Source organism: Podarcis melisellensis (genome assembly GCF_964234715.1).
Source record: "Podarcis melisellensis genome assembly, chromosome: 11".
NCBI classification, from domain to species: domain Eukaryota; kingdom Metazoa; phylum Chordata; class Lepidosauria; order Squamata; family Lacertidae; genus Podarcis; species Podarcis melisellensis.
The window spans coordinates 40,025,473-40,049,759 of record NC_138543.1 but is presented as its reverse complement, the minus strand read 5'-3'; the positions used below and the strand labels follow the sequence as shown (position 1 = coordinate 40,049,759).

Genomic DNA, 24,287 nt, shown 5'->3' with positions numbered 1-24,287 from the left:
GTTTAAAGTGGCATGGCACTTATTTAAATGTAGAGTGCAGAAGGGGCCTTTGTTGTTGTGCATTCCATCTGTTTGCATGCCACAGGAACTTCTGCCAGGGGCTTGCGCATATTGACTGCCCGCCACTTTCCCAGTTGCTCAGCGCAAAAGGGAGTACAGTGGTACCTCGGGTTACATACGCTTCAGGTTACATTCAGACTCCGCTAACCCAGAAATAGTACCTCGGGTTAAGAACTTTGCTTCAGGATGAGAACAGAAATCGTGCAGCAGCGGTGCGGCGGCAGCAGGAGGCCCCATTAACTAAAGTGGTGCTTCAGGTTAAGAACAGTTTCAGGTTAAGAACAGACCTCCAGAACGAATTAAGTTCTTAACCAATGCATAGTGTGAAATGAGAAACGTGCTCAACTGGCAAGGCAGATTCTCCTTTCTCAAGTGGTTCCTCCAGCAAATCCAGTTAGTGGCCAGTAGGGATGAGCGACTCTGTCAGTTTTGCTTTTTCTCAGTTTCGAATTTCTTTCCCCATTTTAAATTCAGTTTGCAACAATTCTGCATCTGTTTGCAAAGCTGTTGCTTCTGTTTTTTAAAGTTGTCTCATAATAACACGAGAAGAGCCTGCTGGACCCGACTGATGGCCCGTGTCATCCAGCATCCACTTTGTACAGAGACCAACCAGATGCAAACAGGACCCAAACTCAAGATCACTCTCCCCTCCAGCAGTTTCCAGAGACTGGTATTCAGAAGCATTTACTGCCTTCAACCATGGAGACAGAACATAGCTATTGTGGCTTAGTAGCCAATGATACTCTTATCCTCCGTGAATTTGCCCAATCCTCTCAGAAATTCATCAGCATCTTGACACACAGTTCTCCTAATATAGTCACATTTGAATGCAATTCCCCCTAATATAATGCATTTTGGGGGCTGTTATTTTCAGGAATATATGTATTTTTATGCACACTTTTGCCTAATGTGCACATTTTTGAACACATGTTTTGGTTGGAGAATTGCATCGCAAAATTTGGAGGAGTGTGGTTTTTTAAAACGTGTTTGGATTCGCATATTGTTTCAGGAAGTGCAAATTAGGTAGAGTCACATAAAAATGCAAACCAAACTGAATTTCTTCCCAGATTAAGGCAGGGAGATTCCACTTTATTTCTTAATGAACCTACAGTAGGAATTTAGCTTCTGATAAACACAGGAAATAAAACATAACTGGAGAAAAAGGCTAACTAGGGTTTCTACCTACTTTTCATATCGCCAGCTGCTGCCTCAACTCCTTCACACCCACTAATGTTAGTTTGATTGGGGAGTTTTATGATTCTGTGCTCTGCATCTCTTCCTCCACTTCTCCTCTAAGGGCTTAATTGCACATTGACTGGCTTGAGACATAATGTTAAATGACGAGCCTTGGGATCATCCATTCTCTCCCCCCCCCCCTTCCTCCATCGTGGACCTAAAGAGGAGATAGAAAGAGCAGGTGAAGAAATGGTTAAGCACCCTTGAAAACTGCCCTTTTCCTGAAACTGCATTTCCTTATTAAAAGCAGCCTCATCGTTTTAATACACACACGTATGCACATAGCATCTTGTTAAGCCCTAAAAGAACATCAGAAGTGACTGTTTCCTGAGTCTTTGCTATTTTTGTGAGCAGGACTAGGGGAGTGGGCATGGATGCAAAGCCCTTTTCTTCTCCAGTAAACCAAGGAAACAAGCATGAGCAGAGGATTAGAAAACGAGACGGCAAAATGTCTTGGGCAACCTGGAAAAAACGCCGCGTAGCTGGGAAAGACAGCTCTGCGAAATAACTCATTAAAGAAGTTGGGTTGGAAATCTGTTCAGAGCATTTGCAGGTTCTGCTTTCTATAAGTGGCTCTTTCTTTTTTATCAGAGCTATCAACAGTACTTCAACAGCATATTAAGAGGTGTCCCTGTTGTGAATCTAGCTCTAGCCAAATGGTCGTTATAGAATGGGGCAGGGAGAGCCTGTTCCATTCATCAAAAAGCCTGCAGCTTAAAGAAAACCTCTTGCATCTTGGGATTCACACTGCTTTTTTCCTTCTTTTCTTTTTTTGCATGCCCATATGAAGTTTTTTTTTTAAATAGTAAATGTGCCAATGCAACAAATTTGTGTTTGAAAACTTATATGCAGGCACACTTGGATTGTCTGCATGCAGAGTTTTAATTTTTTGAGAACTGAATAGGCATAGATGTGCTTGGAACCTTCCTCCCTGCCTATTAAAAATGTCCAGGTTGTTGTGTGTTTTATAATTTACACTTAGGGCCTTTGTAAGTCAACTGGAGTGGATCATAACCCACAAAGACCATTTTCACATGTGACATCAGTGCCTTTTAGCCTCTCCCTCCCTCCCTCCCTCCCTCCCTCTCTCTCTCTCTCTCTCTCATCAGCTTTGTGCAAAACTGGGAATGCAGGACAAAACATGGAAGGGATCCATTTTAAAATAGAAGATTAATTTAAGCCAATAAAATATGTTGCATTATAGAATATACAAAAAGGCAGTTGAAGCCACAGGTGTAAAAATGCCCTGAGTTTACATAGAAACGTGCTCACCATTATCCGCACAGTTACTTCTTATGCCCAAATCGAATCAGTTGCAAATTTTGGCTGGTGTAGCTTCACAGACAGTAGCTGTTTACTCTGTGTCAAACACAACCTCATATAATAATCTTCAAAGCTTGGAAAATCCATACTGCAATTATTATTTTTTACACCAAATGATTGAGCCCCTTTCCCAGTGCAGCAAGCCCTCCCAAACACCTGTGTTAATAGCCAGTATAAACACAGCCCCCAAAAGGTTCTGTTTCTAGTAGTTTAGACACATTTCCATTAAGTGGCTATCTGGGGGGGGGGAATTGATGCATATAGACTTATCCAGGCTTCCTGTCTAGCCATCAAAATATCCAGTTAATATGGCTGGAAAGAAAATAGGTCAGAAGTCTGATGATTTTGTTATGATGATGATGATTGAAATATTTCTGTTTCCACTATGTAAAAACATCCCAAAAAGCTTATTAAGGCAATACCTTTGTTAGGAAGACTAAAACGTCACAAACAAGAGTGGGGTGCTGTTTTCATCATATTCAGCTTTTGAGTCTCCTTGGGAAGGAATATCAGTTCTCTGTTCTCTAACAGTTCTCTAATAGTGTCATAAGAACATAATAAGTGCCTGTTGGATCAGCCAATGGCCCAACTTGTCTTGTCAGATGTCCTTAGCACTAGGATGGGGCACAGGTACCCTCCAGATGATGTTGGAGTCCAACTTTCATCCCTAACCAGCATGGCCCAGTGGTCAAGGATGATGGGAGCAGCAGTCCAGCAACATCTAAAGGGACTTCTGTATACCTGTCCTCTGCTGGCCACTATTAGAAACAGAATGAGGACCAGATGAGCTCTGTGGTCTGAGTTAGTATTTGCAAGTCTTCTGTTCTTAATAAGCAGACATTGTCCCTCTTGGCTACAATGCAAAAACACAGCACCTTGCCTCCAGCTTCCTTGTTTTGTTTTTGTTAAATTAAACTTTCTTATTGCATACAAGCAATACACAATCCATACGTCCAAAATAATACTAGTATATTGTTACATAAGTCCAGACTTTTATCTTTCCAGAACTCCCTCCTCTACGTTTCTTTCTCTGTCTTTCTCAAACAGCACTTCCTGTTTTTGCTTTAGAAAAAGATTACACCTACATCATCACCCTTAGCTAGGAATAGCGCCAGCCCAGTTCTGGTGGGCTTCAAATTTCTGGGAAATGCCTGCCATGTCATGGCTGTTGGCTCCCATTAAGAGACATTTGTCTGGCCCTGAGCCATTAGGGCAGGGGTCAGCAACCTAAGGCCCATGGGCCACAAGCGGCCCACGGGGGTCATTTAGCCAGCCCACAAGCTGCCCCTGAATTGAGCCGCCTGCTCAGAGAGTCCCCGCGCGCTGCGCTAAACCGGCGCAGCACAGGGACTCACTTCCACGGCGCCAGAAATCGCGTCTGCGCAGACGCTGAAAACAGCGGGCGGGCAATCCAGCCCACAGAGGGATCTCCACTGGAGTGAACCGGCCCAGGCAAGGTAAACCTTGCTGACCCCTCCATTAGGCAGTAATCTGTTTTAACAAAAGGCACAACCAGGCTAACTTCCCTAACAGATGGAGATGAATACCTTTGGCCATCTGGTTCATCGCGCAAAGGGCTGAGCCCTTGTGTGGTCTCCTAGAACAGTCACTCTTCTCTCTTTGCACTAGGATTAGTCCAGTTTAAACTTTAGTCCTAAATTCATACAGCAGCCATGGAGAATCCGTGGTTAACCAAATCTTGTTAGACTACAGCTCCCATCATGGGCTAATGGGCGTTGGAGTCATGAGAAGATAAGAAGCTGCCTTATACCAAGTTGGGCCATTGAGCCACCTAGCTCAGTACCATTGAAACTGATTGGCTGCGGCTCTCCAGGGTTTCATGCAAGAGTCTTTCCCAGTCCTACACGAAGACACCTTTTTGTATGCTAAGCATGTACTCTATTGCTGAGCTATCACTCTATCCCCTAAAGCAAGGCCAGCAATCTTCTAGATGTTCTTGAACTCCCAACTCTCAGCCCCAGAGAGCATGACCACTTGCCAAGGATGATGGGAGTTGGGGGGGTCCAACAACATCTGAAGGGCTGAAGGTTCCTCACCCCTGTCCTAGTTGCTCCTTTGCTTGTCTTTGCATCTACCCCAAAGCGCCATCTAGTCAGTGCCTGAAGAAGGTAACTATAATGTTGAATAGTTGCAAGTGCTGTTTCTGAATGATTGCAAGTCTGTCTGTTTCTACCAGGTTTTGAATTCTTTGAAACAAGTGCCAAGGACAACGTCAACGTCAAGCAGACCTTTGAACGGCTTGTGGATATCATCTGCGACAAAATGTCAGAAAGTCTGGAGGCAGATCCTGCCATTGCTGCCGGTAAACAGAACACAAGACTAAAGGACAGCCCTCCTCCACAGCAACCCAACTGTGGCTGTTAATAGAGTCATTGTCGACAGAGGCGGCTCCAGCGTGTTCTTTTGCCAATAGAGTATTTACATAGGGTCTATATGCCTTTATTTATAACGTCTTACCGGTTCATTTGGGGGGAAATGTGTCTTCTTTAACGCCCACTGCTGGTACAGTATGTGCATAGAGTTGCTTTGCGAAACAGATCGCAAATGTGTAAGGACAGGGCCCTCTGATTTCTCAGCATTTGGCCTCTGCACGTAGATGACTGTTCGTCTGCACTCTTTATGTTCACCTTTATGCCCGTTCCACCTTTAGCTGGTGCTGTGACCTCAGGTCCACATTTTGTCTGGCTTTTTCTTCATCCCATTTCCGGTTAATGCTATTGACTCTTCTAGGTTGATGATCCAGCAAGTCAGAAATAGGACTCCCGCTCCTTGGCACTCCAAATCAATACTAGCACTGCAGAAAGGTAGCAGTCTAATCATGCCAGCACAGCTGCACCTTCCAGGTAACTTGCCAGTCTGCATTCTCCAGAGAGGTCCATGCTTCAAGGTGGCTGGGGCCCATTAGCAAAACCACAGGTGTCCTGTTAACCAGCGACAGGGATGGAGAATTTAGATCTCCCAGATCAGGGCTACCTGCCTCTCAGACAGCCTTCATTGGGAAGGGTGTCCTACATTCAGAACCAAGACACAGTTCCCTGGCTTTCAGCCATAGGCCTTGCAGTCGGATTGTTTACCAAGTATTTCTGGGTTTTTGGTTTTCCTTCACTCGAGCATTGCTTATCTTGAGGGATACTTGTCCAAACTTCAGACCATATTCACGCAAACTTTAATTTCAGTTTAATAATAATAAAACCACTGTAAATTCTTAACACTTTCACTTTTGTATCGGTCACACTCAGTGGGCAGTTAAAAATGAGGAAGGGACTGGAGTATGGGCTGTTTTTTAAAGTGGAGCAACGCACTTCAATTGTTTATGGTGTAAGCAGCCAAGGTGTTAGGATTTGTCCTTCCCAGGGTATCTCAGTGCACCACAGAGAATACAGTTACTTCCACTACAGAAAGTAGAGCCAAAAATAACTCCCACTACAACTAACACACTTGTTTTCATACGGACACAGATGGAAGTTCCAAGGATTCAGAGCTGTGAATATAGATAGATAAGTCATCGGAAGCCAATGGAAAGAAATTTATTCTTCTCTAATTGTCAAAAGCATGTACAAGAAATGAGTGAAGAAATGTTACAGAATGAAGAAGGACAAAGAGAGGCAACGTGAAACAGTAAGAAATATAACAAGAGTAATTGGGTTGCAGGCCTGTTCTCAGTTCTACATGCATGGGAACGTTGATCTCCAAAGTGCATTAATTACTCTTGCCTAAATTCCTGATAGTAACACCAGTGAAAATATATAATTTTTGGTCAAGTTATTCTTAGCCAAAATTTAGTGGCACCCTGATCCTCAATATAGACAAGTTGGAAGAGACCTCAAAGGTCATCTGGCCCAACCCCCAGGGGTGCAGGAGTCCCACTACAGCACCCCCAAAAGGTTGACTTCTAGTGCTTCAGTTGCATATGCATAGCTCCATCTTCACAGGAGTTTCCTCCTCCTCTTGGACAGAATGGGAACCCTGTAGGTGCTCAGTGAAGCTTCACATTACATGTGCCAGGCATTCTACTACATATATACATGAAAAGGATGTCCTTTGCACCCATGGGTGTCTGTATGATGCCTTGAAGATCTGCATAGTTTGTAGGTACCCTCTGCATGGAGTAGCAGCTCTCTGAAATCACTGAGGCTAATTTACACATGTCTACTCTACACTGGCTGACGGTCGGACCAGACGATGACTTGCATGAATGAATGGGACATTGCAGATTTATCCCTTCATCAACTCAAGTAGAATATTTTTCAACGGAAGCAGCTTACACCTGCAGTTCAAGATCAAGAAATCAACCGATCTGCATGCATATATGAACCAGCCTTACCGTTTTATGAAACGCATTTGGGTTTGTTTGTTTTTAAGTGCCAGGTTATTCTAGAAGCTCTGTTTTTGAAGAATTGAACCTCTGATTCCTACAAAGGATGGTTAAGTGTGAATGTTATTATATACCTGGCATGGGCCACACATGTTCTCATGTGGTCTTTTGGTGCAATTTCATACAACAACCCTTGACCTAAATTTCATAAGTCTTGGAGTGATCAGTTTCGTCCTCTGGCAAGAAGAACAATGTTTCCGTCCACAAGCAACTTGCTTGATTGAGTGGGAAAGTGAGAGAAGAGAGTGTCAGAAAGAGAGGGAGAGAGAGAGAGAAAGAAAGGTATGGTAGAAAGGAAAAGGTGTGACTCCACCTATTTTAGCTCTGGCCCCACCCACACTTATTTTAGCCCCACCCACTTCTAGCATGTGACCCTTAACAGATTCACCTTGGCAGAAAGAAGGGCTCCCCACCCCTGTTATATACCATCAGATAACTTTTTCTTCTTTCTTTGCTATGAAACTTTTATTTCTCCTCTCCAGTGCCACTCTCATTAATAACAGGAAGAATTGCCCGTGAGGACAGATCTGGGTCATTACTTCTGAAACACATCTTGCCCCAGACTTGCTAGCTGATGATGACCACCTTATAGCTTTTCACAAAAAAGTCAGAATTTGATGGTTTTTCTGGAAGCCCCACAGCAAAATATAGCTACATTAATTTTTTAAAGAAGAACTTCTACGGTTTCAGGAAACAAACCATGCAAATTGATTATAAACTCACAGAAAGACTGTGAAAAATAAGCAAGCAGCATGGCAAGTGTTTTAGCCACTGTATTTCCCCACATAGAGATATTTGTTTCTCAGTAAATTCCCTCTCTGATAATTGGCGGCACCTCTTCACCCTGCAGTATTCCATCTCGACTCCTCTAGCTGGGTCACAGTGACGAAGTTCTTCTAATTATCGGAGAAGTATAAAATGTTCACAGCTCTTATTTGCATCATCTTTTAATACCAGGTAGATGTTTTGCAGCAGGGTTGCGGCAGAAATGACGGAAGGAAGGAGGGTGAAAGGTGGGTGTCTAGAGAATTGTTAAAAGGCACCCCAGACCACAGGATTACTGCGTTTCACTGTAATTACCACATAGGGAAGCTAAGACCTCACTCCCAACTGTGAGCCGTAATTATTTTATTTTCCTTAACAAAATTTATATACCGCTTGACTGGTAAAACCTCTAAGCAGTCTGAAAAATATTAAAATTATCAGTAAAAAGCTGTTTAAAATATTATAGAAACAATTAAAATTAATAGTGAAAGAAGCTAAAAGATAATAACACCTGCGTGTCTAGATAGGCTTACCTAAAGAAAAATGTTTTAAATAGGTGTTGAAATGTACTCCTAAGACACCTTTTCAGATGTGTGGGAGCTGAGGAGAGCAAAAATAAGCTAAAACCTACGCTTGGATAAAATTGGGGTGCCAGAGCTCACCATGAACACCTCCCGTGTTCTCTTAGAATGGCAATGGCTCCCACCTGTGAGGTGCTGGAGCTGAGCTGGGGGGGGGGGGAGGCCCAGTTATAATGCGCAAAACATATTTTAAGAGCATATTTTAAGAGCTTTTGAGGCACTCATCTCCCCACATCCAAATGCCTCACAATATAAATGAGCTAGCAGCATGCGCACACACACACACACGTTTAATTTTGTTCCTTTGTTTCTGCTGAACTAAACCCCCACCCCCACCCCCAAAAAAGTTGCCAATTTGCAGAGGAGGATATGAGGCAGAAAACTAGATAGCAGTCAGTCTTTTCTTGTCACCAACCAAAAAAAAAAAGCAGAGGTGGGGAACAGCAAAAAAAGAAAAGGGTTGAAGTCAATATATACCACCAGTAAAAGAGAATTTGGTAGAAATCCAATCAAGGAAATTCTGGGTTGTATCTTAACGATGTTCCATCAGCTCAATGACTTCTGCTTGTGCAGTGGGACTCCCTGTTCTCTTGTCTTCCTGCTCCTCACCCACAAGAATATTTTTGGGGGTTCCCCAACTCTCTAGAGCAGATGAGGGGGGTGCAGAGGTGTGCAAGGAGATAGAAATGAATTCCCATCGCATAGGTGGAAGTCCTTGTGCTAACTTGACAACTTCATTGGATATAACTGCGCCTCTTAGGTGGGGGGGAAGCATTTTGATGCAAAAAAACACAGAGTGAAAAATACTGAAGAAATTCTAGCATCCCTGTAGTGTGCAGGTTCAATTAATGCACATGTTCAAATAAGAGAGGTTTATTTATTGTAGGGCTGCCATATGTCCGGGTTTTCCCGGACATGTCCGGAAATCGGACTCTGCAAATGCCTTCTGGCAGGGTTTTTGCCAAATTGGCAAAATGTCCAGGAAAACCCAAACATATGGCAATTAGGGCGTTTAAAAAATGCTTCAAAAATCCTTATAAAAGCCTAAAAACTCTCTCCCCCCCCCAAATTAGGCAATCTTAATTTATTGCATTGTTTTATTCTGGGTTACTGCTTGTTACCAATGTAAACTTTATTCTCTGCTAGTCTTGAATGAATAAAAATACTTTCTAGAGGCTAGTCTGATTCCTGAGAGCCCAGCTAAACTGTAACCACACTGGGATATTTTTGAATTTATTTTATTTTTTCCCTTTATAGCCCACCTTCTGAAGGTGGCATACATGGGTCTCCCCGTCCAGTGGCGTAGCGTGGGTTGTCAGCACCCGGGGCAAGGCAAGTAATTTGCGCCCCCTAACCCGGTAGGGGCAGAGAGCTGCGAGTGTGAGTGCGCCCCCCCCCAGATGTTGCACCCCCACACACACTACGCCACTATCCCCATCCTCACTGATTCCCCACGACAACCCTGTGAGGTAGGTTAGAATGAGAGGCCGTGACAGACCCAAGGTCACTCAGTGAGCTTCATGGCTGAGTGGAGACTTGAACCCTGGTCTCCCAGGTCCTAGTCTGACACTTTAACCACTACATCACACCATATACAAAAATAGCCGGACTGCTAGTTGGACAACTCCTTGCATGGGTGAATTGCCTTCTTGCTCAAGCAGTTCTTTCCTTTGCACATGGGCAAAATATTTCTAATGAAGTTTTGCATATTGGCAACTGGAACACAGAGGCATGAGCTGAATGTTACAATGCCTGCAAGCGCATACAAGCAATGGAGCAGCAAGCTTGTGTTTCAGTTTGTGTATAACAACTCGCTCTACAATACAGCAAATGTGCCTATCCCTTTTATGCCGTTAATTCAAAATGGCATCCCCCACCCTCGCTTATTTTCAAATCTGGTTGTTTGGTGTCTGAGATATGGAATAGCTGGCCTGTCCTTTCTGTCGAAATGGCTTTTTCCCCTTCTCTCTCAGCTGCAAATATATGTGACTGTTACTGGAACCATTTGTTCCTTTGTGCTTATACTCAGGGCTTTCCCAAGCGATCAGCTGATAATGCAACGGAGGTACAGTTGTTCAATGTCTCGTGCAGGATGCAAACATTTTTACTCATGAAAGCGTTTCAGATATCGTATTTTCCCAGCGCTCAGAGCAATATATTGTCGCTGGTGAAATAAAAGATGCCTCCCCCAGCTAGAAAGACTGTTTCCTTTTGGAGTGCTTCTGTTTGAGTGTCACCAACTCCAATTGGCTAGAGCAGGCATAGGCAAACTTGGCCCTCAAAACATTTTTGGGACTACGATTCCCATCATCCCTGACCACTGGTCCTGTTAGCTAGGGATGATGGGAGTTGTAGTCCCAAAACATCTGGAGGGCCGAGTTTGCCTATGCCTGGGCTAGAGCCTATGATGCCACAAATTATAGCAACAGCGTTGTCCTGCTGCCCCATTTGGTCACCCTGACATGAATGCTCAGCTTTGAGAGAGGAAGTATAGCTGTCTTAAGCTCAAACTCTCCCACTCTCCCATTCAGACTTTGCTTTGAGACTCATGGGGGTCATTGACAAGCTTAATTGACTAGGACTTTGGACTTTGACGGTTGAAACAAATCAGTTTCATCTCTTCTTGTTAGACCCTCTTTGCAGTTTGAGCATTCCTCTCCAGTTTGTGCTGGAGTACATCATTCAGTCATTAAACAAAAAACCATAACCCTGGACTGTCCATATTTATTCTCCTCCATTCTATATGTATTGGTCACTGCACTATTGCTGGTGAACTGGAATAAGCCCTTGGTATATTGCATAGAGAAACAACCTGAGCAGCTCAATCTGTGTGGCCTTTCCAGAGCTTGAGTCTGAAAGATTATTATAGAGTTTCTTCCCAGTCAGCTCAGCTCTGTTATGTCCAGCTGTACTGCCTGCACCTTATTTATTTTAAGAATGAAGTGCTATTTAATGGTGCACTATGTTCATTGGAGTTTGATCCTAATGTGTGGAATTGTCGGAATGTTGTGTTTTCTAGGAGACTTAACAGTGGTGCAAGATTTATGTCTGTTGATAGCAGTTTTGTCAGTCACAGACAGTTGCTAGAGCTAGTTTTCAATGAGCATGTTTTGTGATGGCACCGTGTAAATGGGGGTCTTGTTGAATAGGGGGTCCTTTTTCCTGAGGGTACTGATGCACATCCACTTTTCCTGAATCAAAACACTGTAACTGTTCCTTCCATGGCAAAGTTTGCATATTTTCCACCCAGATTATGTTGGAGAAACCTGCAGTTAACACTGGATTGTGAAGATGCTTGTGTTTTGTTTTTTGTTTGTTTTCCACAGAAGCCTGTGCCATCCTTATTCATTTTGTCAAGCCAGTACAGTTATGAGTGACAGGAAGTGAAGGGTCTTCTTAAAGGAAGTGATTCCCTGAGATATGGGCAGATTGTCATACATGTTTTTTTATGTTAGAAAGTCCAAAAAGCGTATCTCAGGTAGCTTTGAGGCATCATTCAAAGTATAGATAATTTTCTTTAATCAACTACCAGATGGTCTACATCAATACACTGCTTAGAGAGTGGACCAAGTACCTCTGGACTAACTCTTCTGGGAATCAGAAAAGTTATGACAGAGCTGGATTCATAGCAGAATCCCCATAATGACCGCAGACCAATTCTTGCTTATTTACGCCTGTCAGATAATTAGGTCAATTACAGGATTTTCTGTTTCTTTCATACCCAACTAGAACTTGGTTCTGTCGAGCATCCCACTGACAAATTCAAAATACAAGTCAGCTTTAATATTTGTAAATTATTTTTCTTCACAAGTCAGGTATATAGTGTGGTGCTGGTGTTTTCGTTTTTTTATTTAAAAAAGTCTCTGTTAACACTTATTCTATCAAACTGCTTAATAAGTCACTTGACCAAATCAATCAATCAATCAATACTCTGGTTTCTCTTCAGATCGTGTAAATCTTTCGCCTTACTTGACCAAATATCTCTTGCACGTCTCATGCCAACTCATTCCATACACTGGTTTAGCCATGACAAAATCTAAATCATTTACAATCCTTTTCCTTATATCTCCCCCCCCCCCCCATCCTCATACCCCACTTTGTGGGATTTGCCAAGAAATTCACCTTATCGCTAGGAAGTGCCTGTGGTAATTTCACAAGCTATAGAGCTCATATTTAGTTTTGCAGTGGAACAGATGGACACAGCCCCCTGGCATTTTAAGGGGGAGAGAACACACCCAGACCTCCCAGCTATCCTACATCCTTCCCTAAACATAGGAAAGAGATACTAGGACTTACCAGGATGAAATTGACAGAAATGGGTAATTCTGACATGTACCTTGCAAACTAGTGTTAAATGGAAACTGTGCTGTAATTCCCGTTCAATATATTGTTGGTAAATGTCCACTGTGTCGTGATTCAGTTGGAACTGTCAGAATGTGTATACTATTTAATAGTGTTTGTGGAACTGAAGTGTCTTAAATGTGGCATGAAAATGTTATTTAAAAAAATAGATTTGTTTTCTATTTTTGAACACCTCTAACTGGAGGGATCATGGGCCAATAAGTGCAATATTTAACGACTTATTCAGTGTATATAAACTTGTGTGGAAGAGAGAAGTGTTGTGGATGTGTGAAATTCCTGCTGCTAGTTGAAGACTGTGTGGCTTATTTAAACAATTTCTAGTAGCTGTTTTAAGTGTCCAATAGTCACGTTTATATCGTATAAATGCTTTTAACAGTGTCGTACAAGAATATTCTATTCCTGATTCTGTTAAATTAATTATTTTTCCTATATGAGATGATTATAAAAAAAATATCCATATGTTTCCTTGCAAGTGCATGTCAATTTTACTTCTAGAACTGTGTCTTTAAAAAAACAACACCAAAAGATTATGCTATAAATAAAACAATGAAGAAACTTATTTTCAGTCAAAAGATCTTAGGCGTTTCTCAGTTTGTGCACATTTCAGAGGCATGTTCTATAAAAATGCATCATGTAGTAGACTGACTCCCATTTCTTCTCAGTGGTCACTAGTTGTAGACTCTGCCAGGTTAGGTCACCATAATGGAATGTATGTTCTAGATATCTCTACATTCTAGAATACAGGCATCATAGCTCAGACCACAGTAATAGCTTGAATGCTAAGGAGACACATGGCAATGTTTCCCTTGCTTCAACATCAGTATGTGCTGGGGGACAGAGAAGGGTGCAACCTCCTGCAATGGGGGCCTAAAGTAGTAGAAAGCTGGATTCCTTTGTAGCTATACAAGACCACTGCAGAAAAGAGGGCCAGTACACCTGATGGCTCTTTCACGAGACAGATAATTGTTTGTAAATCTACAAGGGAACATAAGTCGTTGTGGGCTCCTGGCACATGCTTTGCACATGTGTGCAACTACATCTCTCCGTTAAACATTACAGCATTCACCAGTGGGTATAGGAAAGTCTGTTGCGCCCTCCTTTGGTTCTCTATTCTGGAGGGCTGTCCGAAAACAGTCTTCTGTTTGAAGCTGCCATCTCTTCGGGGGCCAAATCTAGTTTAAAGATAAAGAACCACAGAGGAGGGAGAGCAGGAGCCATGAAGTTGTCCTTCAACTGCTAATACTGCAGCAAACACACAACGTACAGGGTGTCTTCTCCACTATAGTGTGATGTACAGTACTGTATTTCTAAATTATAGTCATTATTTCTAAATTTACATCTATACATATTCCACATGCAATTTTTTTAATGCAAAGGTGCCCGCTTTTTCTTTTCTTTTCTTTTTTGGTGACACAAAGCCTCATTTTTAGCAGTGCTTACCTGGGTCACTCTATTGGAAGGGTGGTCTTGCACATGAAATGTGAGCCTCTGGAAAGCACACAAAGAGGTTTAGCAATGGGAGCCTAAGCATGCCTTGCTCAGAAATAAGTGGCACTGAGCTCCATAGGACTTACTCCCCAGTAAACCTGCAGTTTTATGAGAGCCCCACAGTGTGAGCCTATGCATGTTTCCTCAGAAGTGACTCCCATAGTACTAAAGAGGACTTAGTCCCCAGGAAGAGAGAGCTGGACCATAAAGAACGCTGATCGCCGAAGAATTGATGCTTTTGAATTATGGTGCTGGAGGAGATTCTTGAGACTCCCATGGACTGCAAGAAGATCAAACGTATCCATTCAGTCCTGAGTGCTCACTGGAAGGACAGATCGTGAAGCTGAGGCTCCAATACTTTGGCCACCTCATGAGAAGAGAAGACTCCCTGGAAAAGACCCTGATCTTGGGAAAGATGGAGGGTGCAAGGAGAAGGGGACGACAGAGGATGAGATGGTTGGATGGTGTTCTTGAAGCTACCAGCATGAGTTTGATCAAACTGTGGGAGGCAGTGGAGGACAGAAGTGCCTGGCGTGCTCTGGTCCATGGGGTCACGAAGAGTCGGACACGACGAAACAACTAAACAACAAGTTTGCATAGGATTGCTGCCTAATCTACTTGTTTACAGGGCTGGCCCAATACATTTTGGTGCTAGAGACAAAAGCAAACCAGAATGACAGTTAGCAGGGTAGTATCCCCCTCCACACCTGAGGGTGGGGAAGTTGAGCAAGCCATATGACCCCATAACCCCTACCCCACAATATTTGCTGCCTCACTGTGTCCTGCTAATGGCCATGATACCAGCTTCTAAGCAACTGCAGGGAAGTATCTAAAAATGCAATCATTTTCCAGTAGTTTGAGGTCTGGTTCATGTGTTACCAAAAAGGAAAGAAAGAAAGAAAACACCCATAGGAGATTGTTCACTGTCTAGCCTAGGGGCAAGGGATTCTTTTGAATTCAGGTAGGCTATAGGACACTGATTAGAAGGATCTATGTAGAGGTATTTCACAGACTGGGGAACAAATCACTTTGGGAGGGTCATTCTATTTAATTCATTTTAAAACATATTGGGGGGGGTCCTGAATTTGATCAGAAAATTCCACCCAGGGGAGGGGATGTTTAACACTTTCTCCACTGCTGTTTCCCCGTTCTAAATTGCCCCTCCCTGCACATTTGCTGTTAGTTCTAGGAGTGCGGAGAACATTGACCCAGCAGCTGGTGACAGTATTCCCTCTCCTGCAGGGTGAATATAGTTAGTTAGGAGAGCTATTCAGATTGGGAAAATTGCACAGGGTGAAAACAGTTGAACACCTCCAGCACACCCATGCTGCATACAAACATGCAACTGTCTGCACCTATTTTAAATGTGGGGGTTTGTTCCCCACCCCCCGAAGAACAGAAAACATTGCCAACTCAGTCACGGATCTCCCACTTCACATCTAGTTTGACTCGGAGAATTAGCAACCCTGTTTCTGGAATGCAGGTGGGGTTTTTCATGACAGAATGCACCTCCACACACATGCAAATAGCAAAGTAGGTTGTCAAGAAGAAATCTAAATGAGAACCATTCTGTGTGGAATCTAGTTTTCCATATGTGGGGATTTAGGGGAAACAGACTGCACCCTCAGGTGGTCCAGTCCAGAAAATGATTTAGCATGTCTGATGTTTGGAAAAAGTAGGGCATGGTTAGTAGAAAACTGAATGATACAGGGAGTTTCCCCCTTTTGTTTTCACCTTTCCTAACACACACACTTGTCTGGAATAGGGCTGGGGAAGTATCTCTTCATAACCTAGAAGACACAGGCCCATTGTACTAAATTGTTAGGAATCACAGGAGAATGACCTACACTAGGAAGGAGAGAAGAGGGCCTTAGGGCAGATCTGTACCATACATTTAAAGCATATCCAACTCACATTTAAAGCACCTGACTTCCCCCAAATAACCCTGGGACCTGTAGTGTGATATGGGTATTAGGAATTGTTAAGTCTCTGTGGAGGAACTACAGTTCCCAGGATACTTTGGGGGGGGGGAGTCATGTGCTTTAAATGCTGTGGAACTCCCCTTAAACCCTGCTTTACTAAAGAGATGTGAAACTTGTGTTGACTCTTCAAGTGTTCCCTTCTACACAATCACAGTCACGTGGGGGGGGGGGAACAGGGCTGTGCCAGCAGGTGCTGGTGGAAAATGGGGTCCAAAACATCAAGGGGTGGGGCACTGAGTGATGAACCCTTTTAAATCAAGGCTTTACAAATCCATAAAACATACACCCAAATATATATATTTAAATATCCAGTATGCACTCTTGTATAAGGCCTGAACTAAATCTCTTTGGCCAAACTGGTTTCCCCATGCCATGCTACAGTCACTTTGGACATGAATCCCATTGAAACCAATGAATAAGCCGTGCATAATTTAAGGCTGCAGTCCTTCAACACTTACAGAGAGGCACATAAAATGTTAGTCAAATACCAAAAACGAATGCGTGGCTTTTCCTCAGTCAGCTTGTAAACTGAACAGTAGGTATGTCGCTCAGTGGCAAAGCTCATGCTTTGCGTGCAAAAGGAGATCCCTGGCATCTCCATAGCTCAGTTGGTAAAGCAACAGACTCTTAATCTCAGGGTTGTGAGTTCAGTCCCCATGTTGGGCTTGCAGGGGTTGGACTAGATGACCCCCGTGGTCCCTTCCAACTCTACAATTCTATGATTCCAGAAAAAGACTCCTGCCTGAAACCCTGGAGAACAGCTGCCAGTTAGTATAGACATTATTGAACTAGATGGGCTGATCCTGGATAAGGCAGTTTTCTACAAACTTATCAAACATCCAGGGAAACTGCTGAAAGCCCATTCATCTCACCCTATACTGATTGCACTTCTAAAAATAATAATAATAAAAAACTTTCTTGTGCTGCTGGGTGATCTGTGTTGTGGCAAATCTCCTTTATTATGCCCGCAGGACTTCGTGTTCAGGTGTGTGATGTGCCAGTATTACCCATGTGCAGACTTCTTAATTCTATGTGGAAGTAAACCCTACGTGTCAGTCATTGGACATTTTCGTTGATACGCGTTCTGTATAACGAGTGCACTTGTCTTATTTTGTCAAATCTGTAAACATAATAAATATTTCAGAGACTCTACTCATGAATTAAAGACGTGTTGAGGTGATTTTCTACTAATCCCTGCAAGCAATGAAACACTGCAAGCAAACTGACACACTGCAACCCAATGAGAAGGGGAAAGAGTGTGCAGACTGATGCATGCCAGTGTGTTTTGAGGTGCTCCTCCAACCCTGGGACAGCCAGGTCAGCAAAGAGCATTGCTGGTGCATGCTTTACATATTTTTCTTAACACATCTGAAGTTCACCTGGACCATCATGTCACCCTGTGGGTCAAGGGAACAGCTGGCCTGATTGTGGCTATGCCATGCAACTCCCGCAGCAAAGAGGAAGGTGGTGCTGCTGCCCTCAAGTCGAAGCGAGCAGTTAACAGCTTCTTCTTTTAAGATGCCTTTTCTCCCTGCAAACAGGTTATATTCTCAAAATATGTCAACTTATCAAACATCCAAAAATAAGGAGCACACAACTGTGGTTGTAAAACAGACAGCAATATTTTCTGCCAAGCTGTGATGTTCTGCATGCACGCAAGATCCTACAAATCATAACTTCCTCCAGTGCTATTTTTCTAGAAGAAGATGTGCTGGAACTCGCCATAAACACCTCCCTCGCTCTCTTAGAGTAGCAATGGCACCCACCTGAGAGGTGACGGAACTGAGTTCCGGAAATTTCTGTCTGAAAAAAAAGCCACGACTTCCTAACATTCTGCTATATTTTGGAAAGTTCCATGTCTTTCCTTGCAGGCTGCACGTCAACATGCTACGTAAAACATCCCCTGTCCTTCCTTAACTTCATTTCTGATGATTCCAGGGGTGACCAACGTGCTGCCCTCAGGCACATAAGCTCCCTCAGAGGTCTTCCCTATTGCTCACAGGGTCCCTCTCCACTGAAATTACCCTTGAAAGAAACATTAAGTTGTAGGCAACGGAGTAGGTTGTGGTGTGCACTTGGCTGCACAACTGTTTCTCGGGAAATTCAGCAGGCATGGAGGTTACTGTTAGGGGCAGAGACATCTGCTGCCTTTCTGCCCACCATGAAACTGGTAAAAGCAGGGCTTTTTTCTGCCAGAACTCACTGGGACTCAGTTCTGGCACTTCTCAGGTGGGTGCAGTTGCTATTATGAAGCATTCATAGTGAGTTCTGACACCTCTTTTTCTAGAAAAATTGCACCAGTTAAATGCTTATGAAAACTACCCACCACCACCAGTCCTTATGATTTTTGCTTCCTATCCACTCTGGCTAAAGCAGCCTTCTCCCAACCTGGTACTGTCCAGGTGTTTTGGACTATAATTCCATCAGCCACAGCCAGCATGACCAAAGTTTAGGGATGATGGGAATTATAGTCCAAAACAACTAGAGGGCATGAGATTGGGGAGGGCTGGGCAAAATAAACAAACCTTTATTTTCTTCATTCTGACATGGGAAGTTGGTTTGGTATTTATGAGGTTTTTTAAAAAAAAATTGGGGCTTTAATATTGCTAAATGGAAATCTTAATCAACATTCCTCGCTGGAATGCTCACCTAAGTTTTTAATGTAAAAAAAAAAGGAAAGGGAATAAAGCACAATAAAGGCTCATGATATATGCACGCACACCCAATAAAATCTGCATTTTCTCAAAGCCTGTTTACTTCTGTTACAGAAAACTGCCCATCTGCAACCAATTCACCCCCCGCCATAGATCCACAGTGGAATTTAAAGATCAGGCATCCATTCGGCTGCCTCTCCATCGCAAAAAGTTTCATCTGGTTCTGTTAACATGTGTCTGTTCTTTGTTAAAGGCAAGAAGTGGTTTTTTTTCCTACTTCAGAAAGGGGCTAATCGCCTTCAGTTTACGCCCCACCTTGTATTTTCAAGTTTCTAAAAAACAAAACAAAGCACTTAAATGTTTTCCAGGTTCATTTAGGTTGCCTAAAAGCTTGCTGCTCATTTTTAGCATTGTTCAGCATAACTGCTACACTAAGGGGTACCAATTTTTTGGAACCAGCGGGCACATTTCAAATTCTGAAAGAGCCCTGGGGGGTGCCAGGCACAAAATGGCTGCCACAGGGCGGTGGGGGTCGTGTAGCACAAAATGGTTGCCACAGGGCAGTGGTGTGTGTGAGGCATAGCACAAAATGGCTGCCACAGGGCGGGTGGTGGTGGTGGTGGTGGTGGCATACCACAAAATGGCTGCTACAGAGCTTGGTATAACATAAAATGGCTGCCATGGGGAGTGCCACGGGACATATAATTAAAGAGACAACAAGCCCTGACAACTTTATTGTTACCATGGGAAGTCAACTATATTCCTGCTGCTCCCATGTGAGGAGATTACACCACATTGATTACAGAGAGAGAGAGAGAGAGAGAGAGAGATGCTGTTGTTGTCTAAGAACAACACTACCAGGAAATATAAACAAGGTGGACACATCACATTTACTCTTAATTTCACAGAAGCTGCTTAGAAGACACCTACGCATTTTGCCCCATAACTTTCTTTCTAGGAGGGCCATAGACTTCCTTAAAAACAAGGTATGAGTCTGAGGCAGCTGCCCAAAGGCACCAATGATAATGGTACAGTAACCCATCCGCTTACATGGGGGTTTGGCTTCATCTTATATGTGAAAATATTGTATAGTCAAATACTTGGAGCAGCCCTATGGTTAGAAGGGGGTAGAGGGAGCAGCCTCAGAGCATCCAGAGCCTCTGCACTGAGCAGTCCTTGCCCCCACAAGCAAGGCGAAGAGCTTCAATGCTCTTTTCGTGCTGGTTCCACTTGGGTTACCTGGCATGAAAAGAGATGTTAAGTTCTCTGCCTTGCTTGGGACGTGCACACTTTCAAGCAGTCCGCCTTCAACCACGTATGGCTGAAATCCTGCACATCAAATGCACATACGATGGATTATTATGGTGCCCAGGGAGGCACAGAATTCAGTGACCACCCAGCTGCAGGTGACTGCAGGCTCTGTAGTAGCAAAGATCCACAAAGAGGCACCTGCCCTGTGCAATGCTCCTAATCCAGCAACAATAATAAGAGGATGTTCCCATATATGAAAATAAAATCAAATAAAACTGCAAAAAGCCATGACACTTAATGAGCAGGTCCTAACTCATGGGTTAGCAAACTAAGGCCCGTGGGGCTGGATCAGGCCCAATTGCCTTCAAGGTCCGGCTGGTGGGTGGTCCGGGAATTCAGGCAGCCAGCATAGTGTGCATGTACGATAGTTTTTGCGAGTCAGCCAGGCTTGGGGGTCAAAAGTGAGGCGGGCGGCTGCTGGAGACAAGCCCCTTCTCTATCTGTTGTGCGCGCGCAGCAATCTTTTCTTTCAGGGTGGGGGGTGGAGAAGAGGGAAAAGGAGCCACAGTTCAGATTTCCACCATGGAGCTGCCGGTGACTGACAGGGGGCTCAGAGATGCCTTGGGAGCGATGCCAACTGGTGTCTGTGGCAGCGGTGCTCCCCGCCAGAGGAAGCGGGGAGCACCTGTGCAGCTGCACTCCAAAACAGGTCTGCACTCTGCTTCTTAGCTACACGTTGCGAGCCATGGAAAGGTAAATGGCTGCTGCCACCTCCTCTTCCCTCACGTGGGGAAAATAATGTTTTTGCTTGAGCAGCACTGGCCTGACTTAGTGTGGCTAACAGCTTTGTCCTTCACCCACATGCGCACGGGATGTGGGTGGCGGGAAGGTAAATTGTGCTTCCATGCGCTGCTCTGGTTCTCCAGAAGTGGCTTAGTCATGCTGCCTACATGACCCGGAAGCTGTACGCCGGCTCCCTCGGCCAATAAAGCGAGATGAGTGCCGCAACCCCAGAGTCGGTCACAACTGGACCTAATGGTCAGGGGTCCCTTTACCTTTACCTTACACATGTGCACACACTCTCCAGGGCTGACAGGAATGGCACACTTACCTCAGCCCCCCACCCCGCCTTACGAGAGAAATGATAATTGTCAATGTGTAAAACGCAAAGGAAGCAGCATGGGTGTATGAGGGAACATCCTCCCCCCTCCCCCCAAAAAAATCACATCTGGGCAATGTTGGGGTTGGTACCAATAAGGGTTTTTGCCAAAAATGTGGGTCATATTCAACATATAGTCTGACCCCCACAAGGTCTGAGGGACAGTGGACCGGCCCCCTGCTGAAAGAGTCTGCTGACCCCTGTCCTAACTCATATTTTGATTATCCTGCTGCTGTAAGGGGCATTCAATATGCAATTCAGACCCATTTATAGGCTCCTGTGCAAAAAGGGTATTGATGTTTTGTACACACCTCCATGCAGGTCAAGTTGTTTCCCTGCTGCTCCTTTTGTAGAGAGTTGAAAATGAAGTCTGTTGGCAGATTAACATTCATATTCATTCAGCTGGTATTGGGCAAAATTATATTGTCTTTCCTTATGCCATCCTGAGCCATTTAACTCTCCCAATCGTCTCCAGTGCACTTTTCTTAAATGCAGAAAACTGCAGAACGTTTCTTGGAAACCCTGTCTTGATTGGGGATTGTTCAGCAAGGGGAGATGGGCTTCCGCATCACCCTTCATTTAAGCTACTAAGTGGAATAGCAAAATAAGCTGTGTGTTTTCAGTGAAGTACGGTAGTGGACTTTCTGTATTTGCAGTAGGCTGCCCTCTAATGCACATCCGTAGCAAATGCAGCTTATTTCAATATGGCACAAGTATTTTGCACCAGCATAACTGCCAGAGTTTGTGCCCATGAAGTCTAATCCTGCAACCACCCTCTCCCCGCAAACACTTCTGCTAAATTCAGGATGTTTACAAATAATCTGTCCATCTTGATTCGGAGACAAGTATTAGAGGTGTTGCTGGGGCTTGTAGAGTCAACTTTCCCAACCTAATTCCAGAATTGGCTTTGCTAGCTCTCTCTCTGTTTTATTGAAAGTACTAAATGCTAAGGAAAGTACAGGCAACTCCCCACTTATGTGGGGGTTACATTCTAGGCTCCTGCACGCATATGTTAAATGGTGTAAAGTGCGGGGCACCCTCTCAAAAGCTTCTAAACACCTGTTTTTTCCTTTTCTTTTATACAGTACCTTTGTTTCCAGATTGCCAGAAAGGGCAGGGAGCAGCATGTCCAAGCCCACTGCAATGCAGCTTCCTGCCCAACAGCTGTTGAGTGGGGGATGAGAGCTCCTGTGTGCCATTTTGGAATCCATAAATTCTTTTTTTTTAAGCCTTTTGTTAAGTTGTGGCTGAACATATCAGACGACACAGCAATTCTTCAAACAGCTCTTGTTTATTCACAGGCCAGGACAGAACCGAACTGAAGGGTTCAGTCAGCCTGCTTATATAAAGCTCCAGTACAATGTAACTGTAACCATTTTCTAAAACTATCCAATCACTGAACGTCACTTTTGATCCCTTATTTGCATAGCTATCTACAGTATCCCCCTGCTGGCCCAGGGTGAGAACTTCAGTACATAACACCTTTAAAATCTCTTTGGGGTCTGCAGGGGGGGGGGTCTTCTCATGAGCCACAAGGACTTTCCAGCTCTCCCCCACCATTTCCAGGCTTGAATTGATCTACTGGTACCAGACGTATACGCAGTTACTCATGAGTCAATCATATGTACAGTAAGTGGGAGGATACCTATACACATTGTTCCCAGGTAGCATTAAATCCTTAATTGCACAGAAAGGTACGACCACCCAGCACCTTCCTTTTCATCAAAGAAGAACTCTGCTATCCTAATGGCCCTTCTTCTCATCAGTGCTAAGGCTGAAATGTTCGCTCGGCCTCTAATCCTCTTATAAAACCCCATGTCTCTCCAGGTGGTTTGGATTACAATTCTCATCTTCCATGACCATTGGGCACACTGTCTGTGGCTGATGGGAACTGCAGTCTGAAACATCCAACAGGCACCAGGTTGGGGAAGACTGCTGTATAGTATTCTAATCCTTCGACACCCAAACAATATGGACTACAATAGCTGTGCATGGAAAAAAGTCTCAAGAAAGGCAGCCGAATGGATAGGCTGAAGACAATACTGTTAAAGCATAACTCTTTAAATATCATCATAAACAAGGAGCAGCATATGTCAGGAAATATTTTAGAAGCAATTGTTCAGGATATACAGTATACTGTATCTGGCAAGTTGCTTGATGGTAATTGCTTTAAGTGAACGCCAGAGGGTGCCTTTGGGTAATACTTCAGGACTGCTGCTTCAGTTTAGAGAAACACACAAGCAAAGGGGAATTCAATCAACGAAGTGCGTAGCTGATGAGTTAATCCATCATCACTGTCTTATGTACCCAAGGGAGTTTTATGCCAACAGTTCTTGCAGGTGTAGTTAGTTTCCAGGCCATTCTGTCATTCTAGTGTCTCGTGTTGGAGTATCTTCACTTACCTTTAACAGTCAGGAGGTGTTGCAGCCTGGCCATGGCCTTGCCCGCAATCTGGCAGCCAGCTGGGGAAGACTGGCCGGTTGGGCCTGCCCCTGACTGTAGCCTGGGTTAGCTCACAGGGGAATTAATTGCAGCCTGCTCAGCCCTCCTCCCCAGCTCGTTGCCAGACCTCCCACCCTGCCAATATTATTATTATTATTATTATTATTATTATTATTATTATTATTATTATTATCCCATCCATCCATAGCTGTCAACTTTCAGATTTGAAAATAAGGGTATCAGCAGCCTCACCTGTCCCGGGGACATTCTACTGGATATCTAACAATCCGGGACAGCAGCGGGAAGCAGCAGGAAACGGTGCTGAAATAAGGGAATTTCCCTCAAAAAAAAAGGGAAGGTTGACAGCTATGCGCCCATCTGGCTGGGTTTCCCCAGCCACTCTGGGTGGCTTGCAACAGAATACAGTGGTACCTCGTGTTAAGTACTTAATTCGTTCCGGAGATCCATTCTTAACCTGAAACTGTTCTTAGCCTGAAGCACCACTTTAGCTAATGAGGCCTCCTGCTGCTGCCGCTGCGCCGCCGGAGCACGATCTCTGTTCTCATCCTGAAGCAAAGTTCTTAACCC

At 44.0% G+C, this 24,287-nt stretch overlaps 1 protein-coding gene and 1 long non-coding RNA gene across 5 annotated transcripts in view; both read left to right on the top strand.

Moving 5' to 3' along the window:
- The window catches only part of RAB3C (RAB3C, member RAS oncogene family), a 102,110-nt gene extending 97,089 nt beyond the window's left edge, over nt 1-5,021 (top strand). For all 4 annotated transcript variants that reach the window (XM_081930005.1, XM_081930004.1, XM_081930003.1 and 1 more), the window contains exon 5: nt 4,817-5,021. In XM_081930005.1, the coding sequence (XP_081786131.1) occupies nt 4,817-5,004 (188 nt within the window). In that variant the 3' untranslated portion in view covers nt 5,005-5,021. The remainder of the gene's footprint in view (nt 1-4,816) is intronic.
- Nucleotides 5,022-19,468: 14,447 nt separating this feature from the next.
- Nucleotides 19,469-22,485, top strand: LOC309380253. The gene is made up of 2 exons (XR_014172773.1): nt 19,469-19,722; nt 22,343-22,485. It is a non-coding gene; the product is annotated as an uncharacterized lncRNA (long non-coding RNA).
- Nucleotides 22,486-24,287: the final 1,802 nt, after the last annotated feature.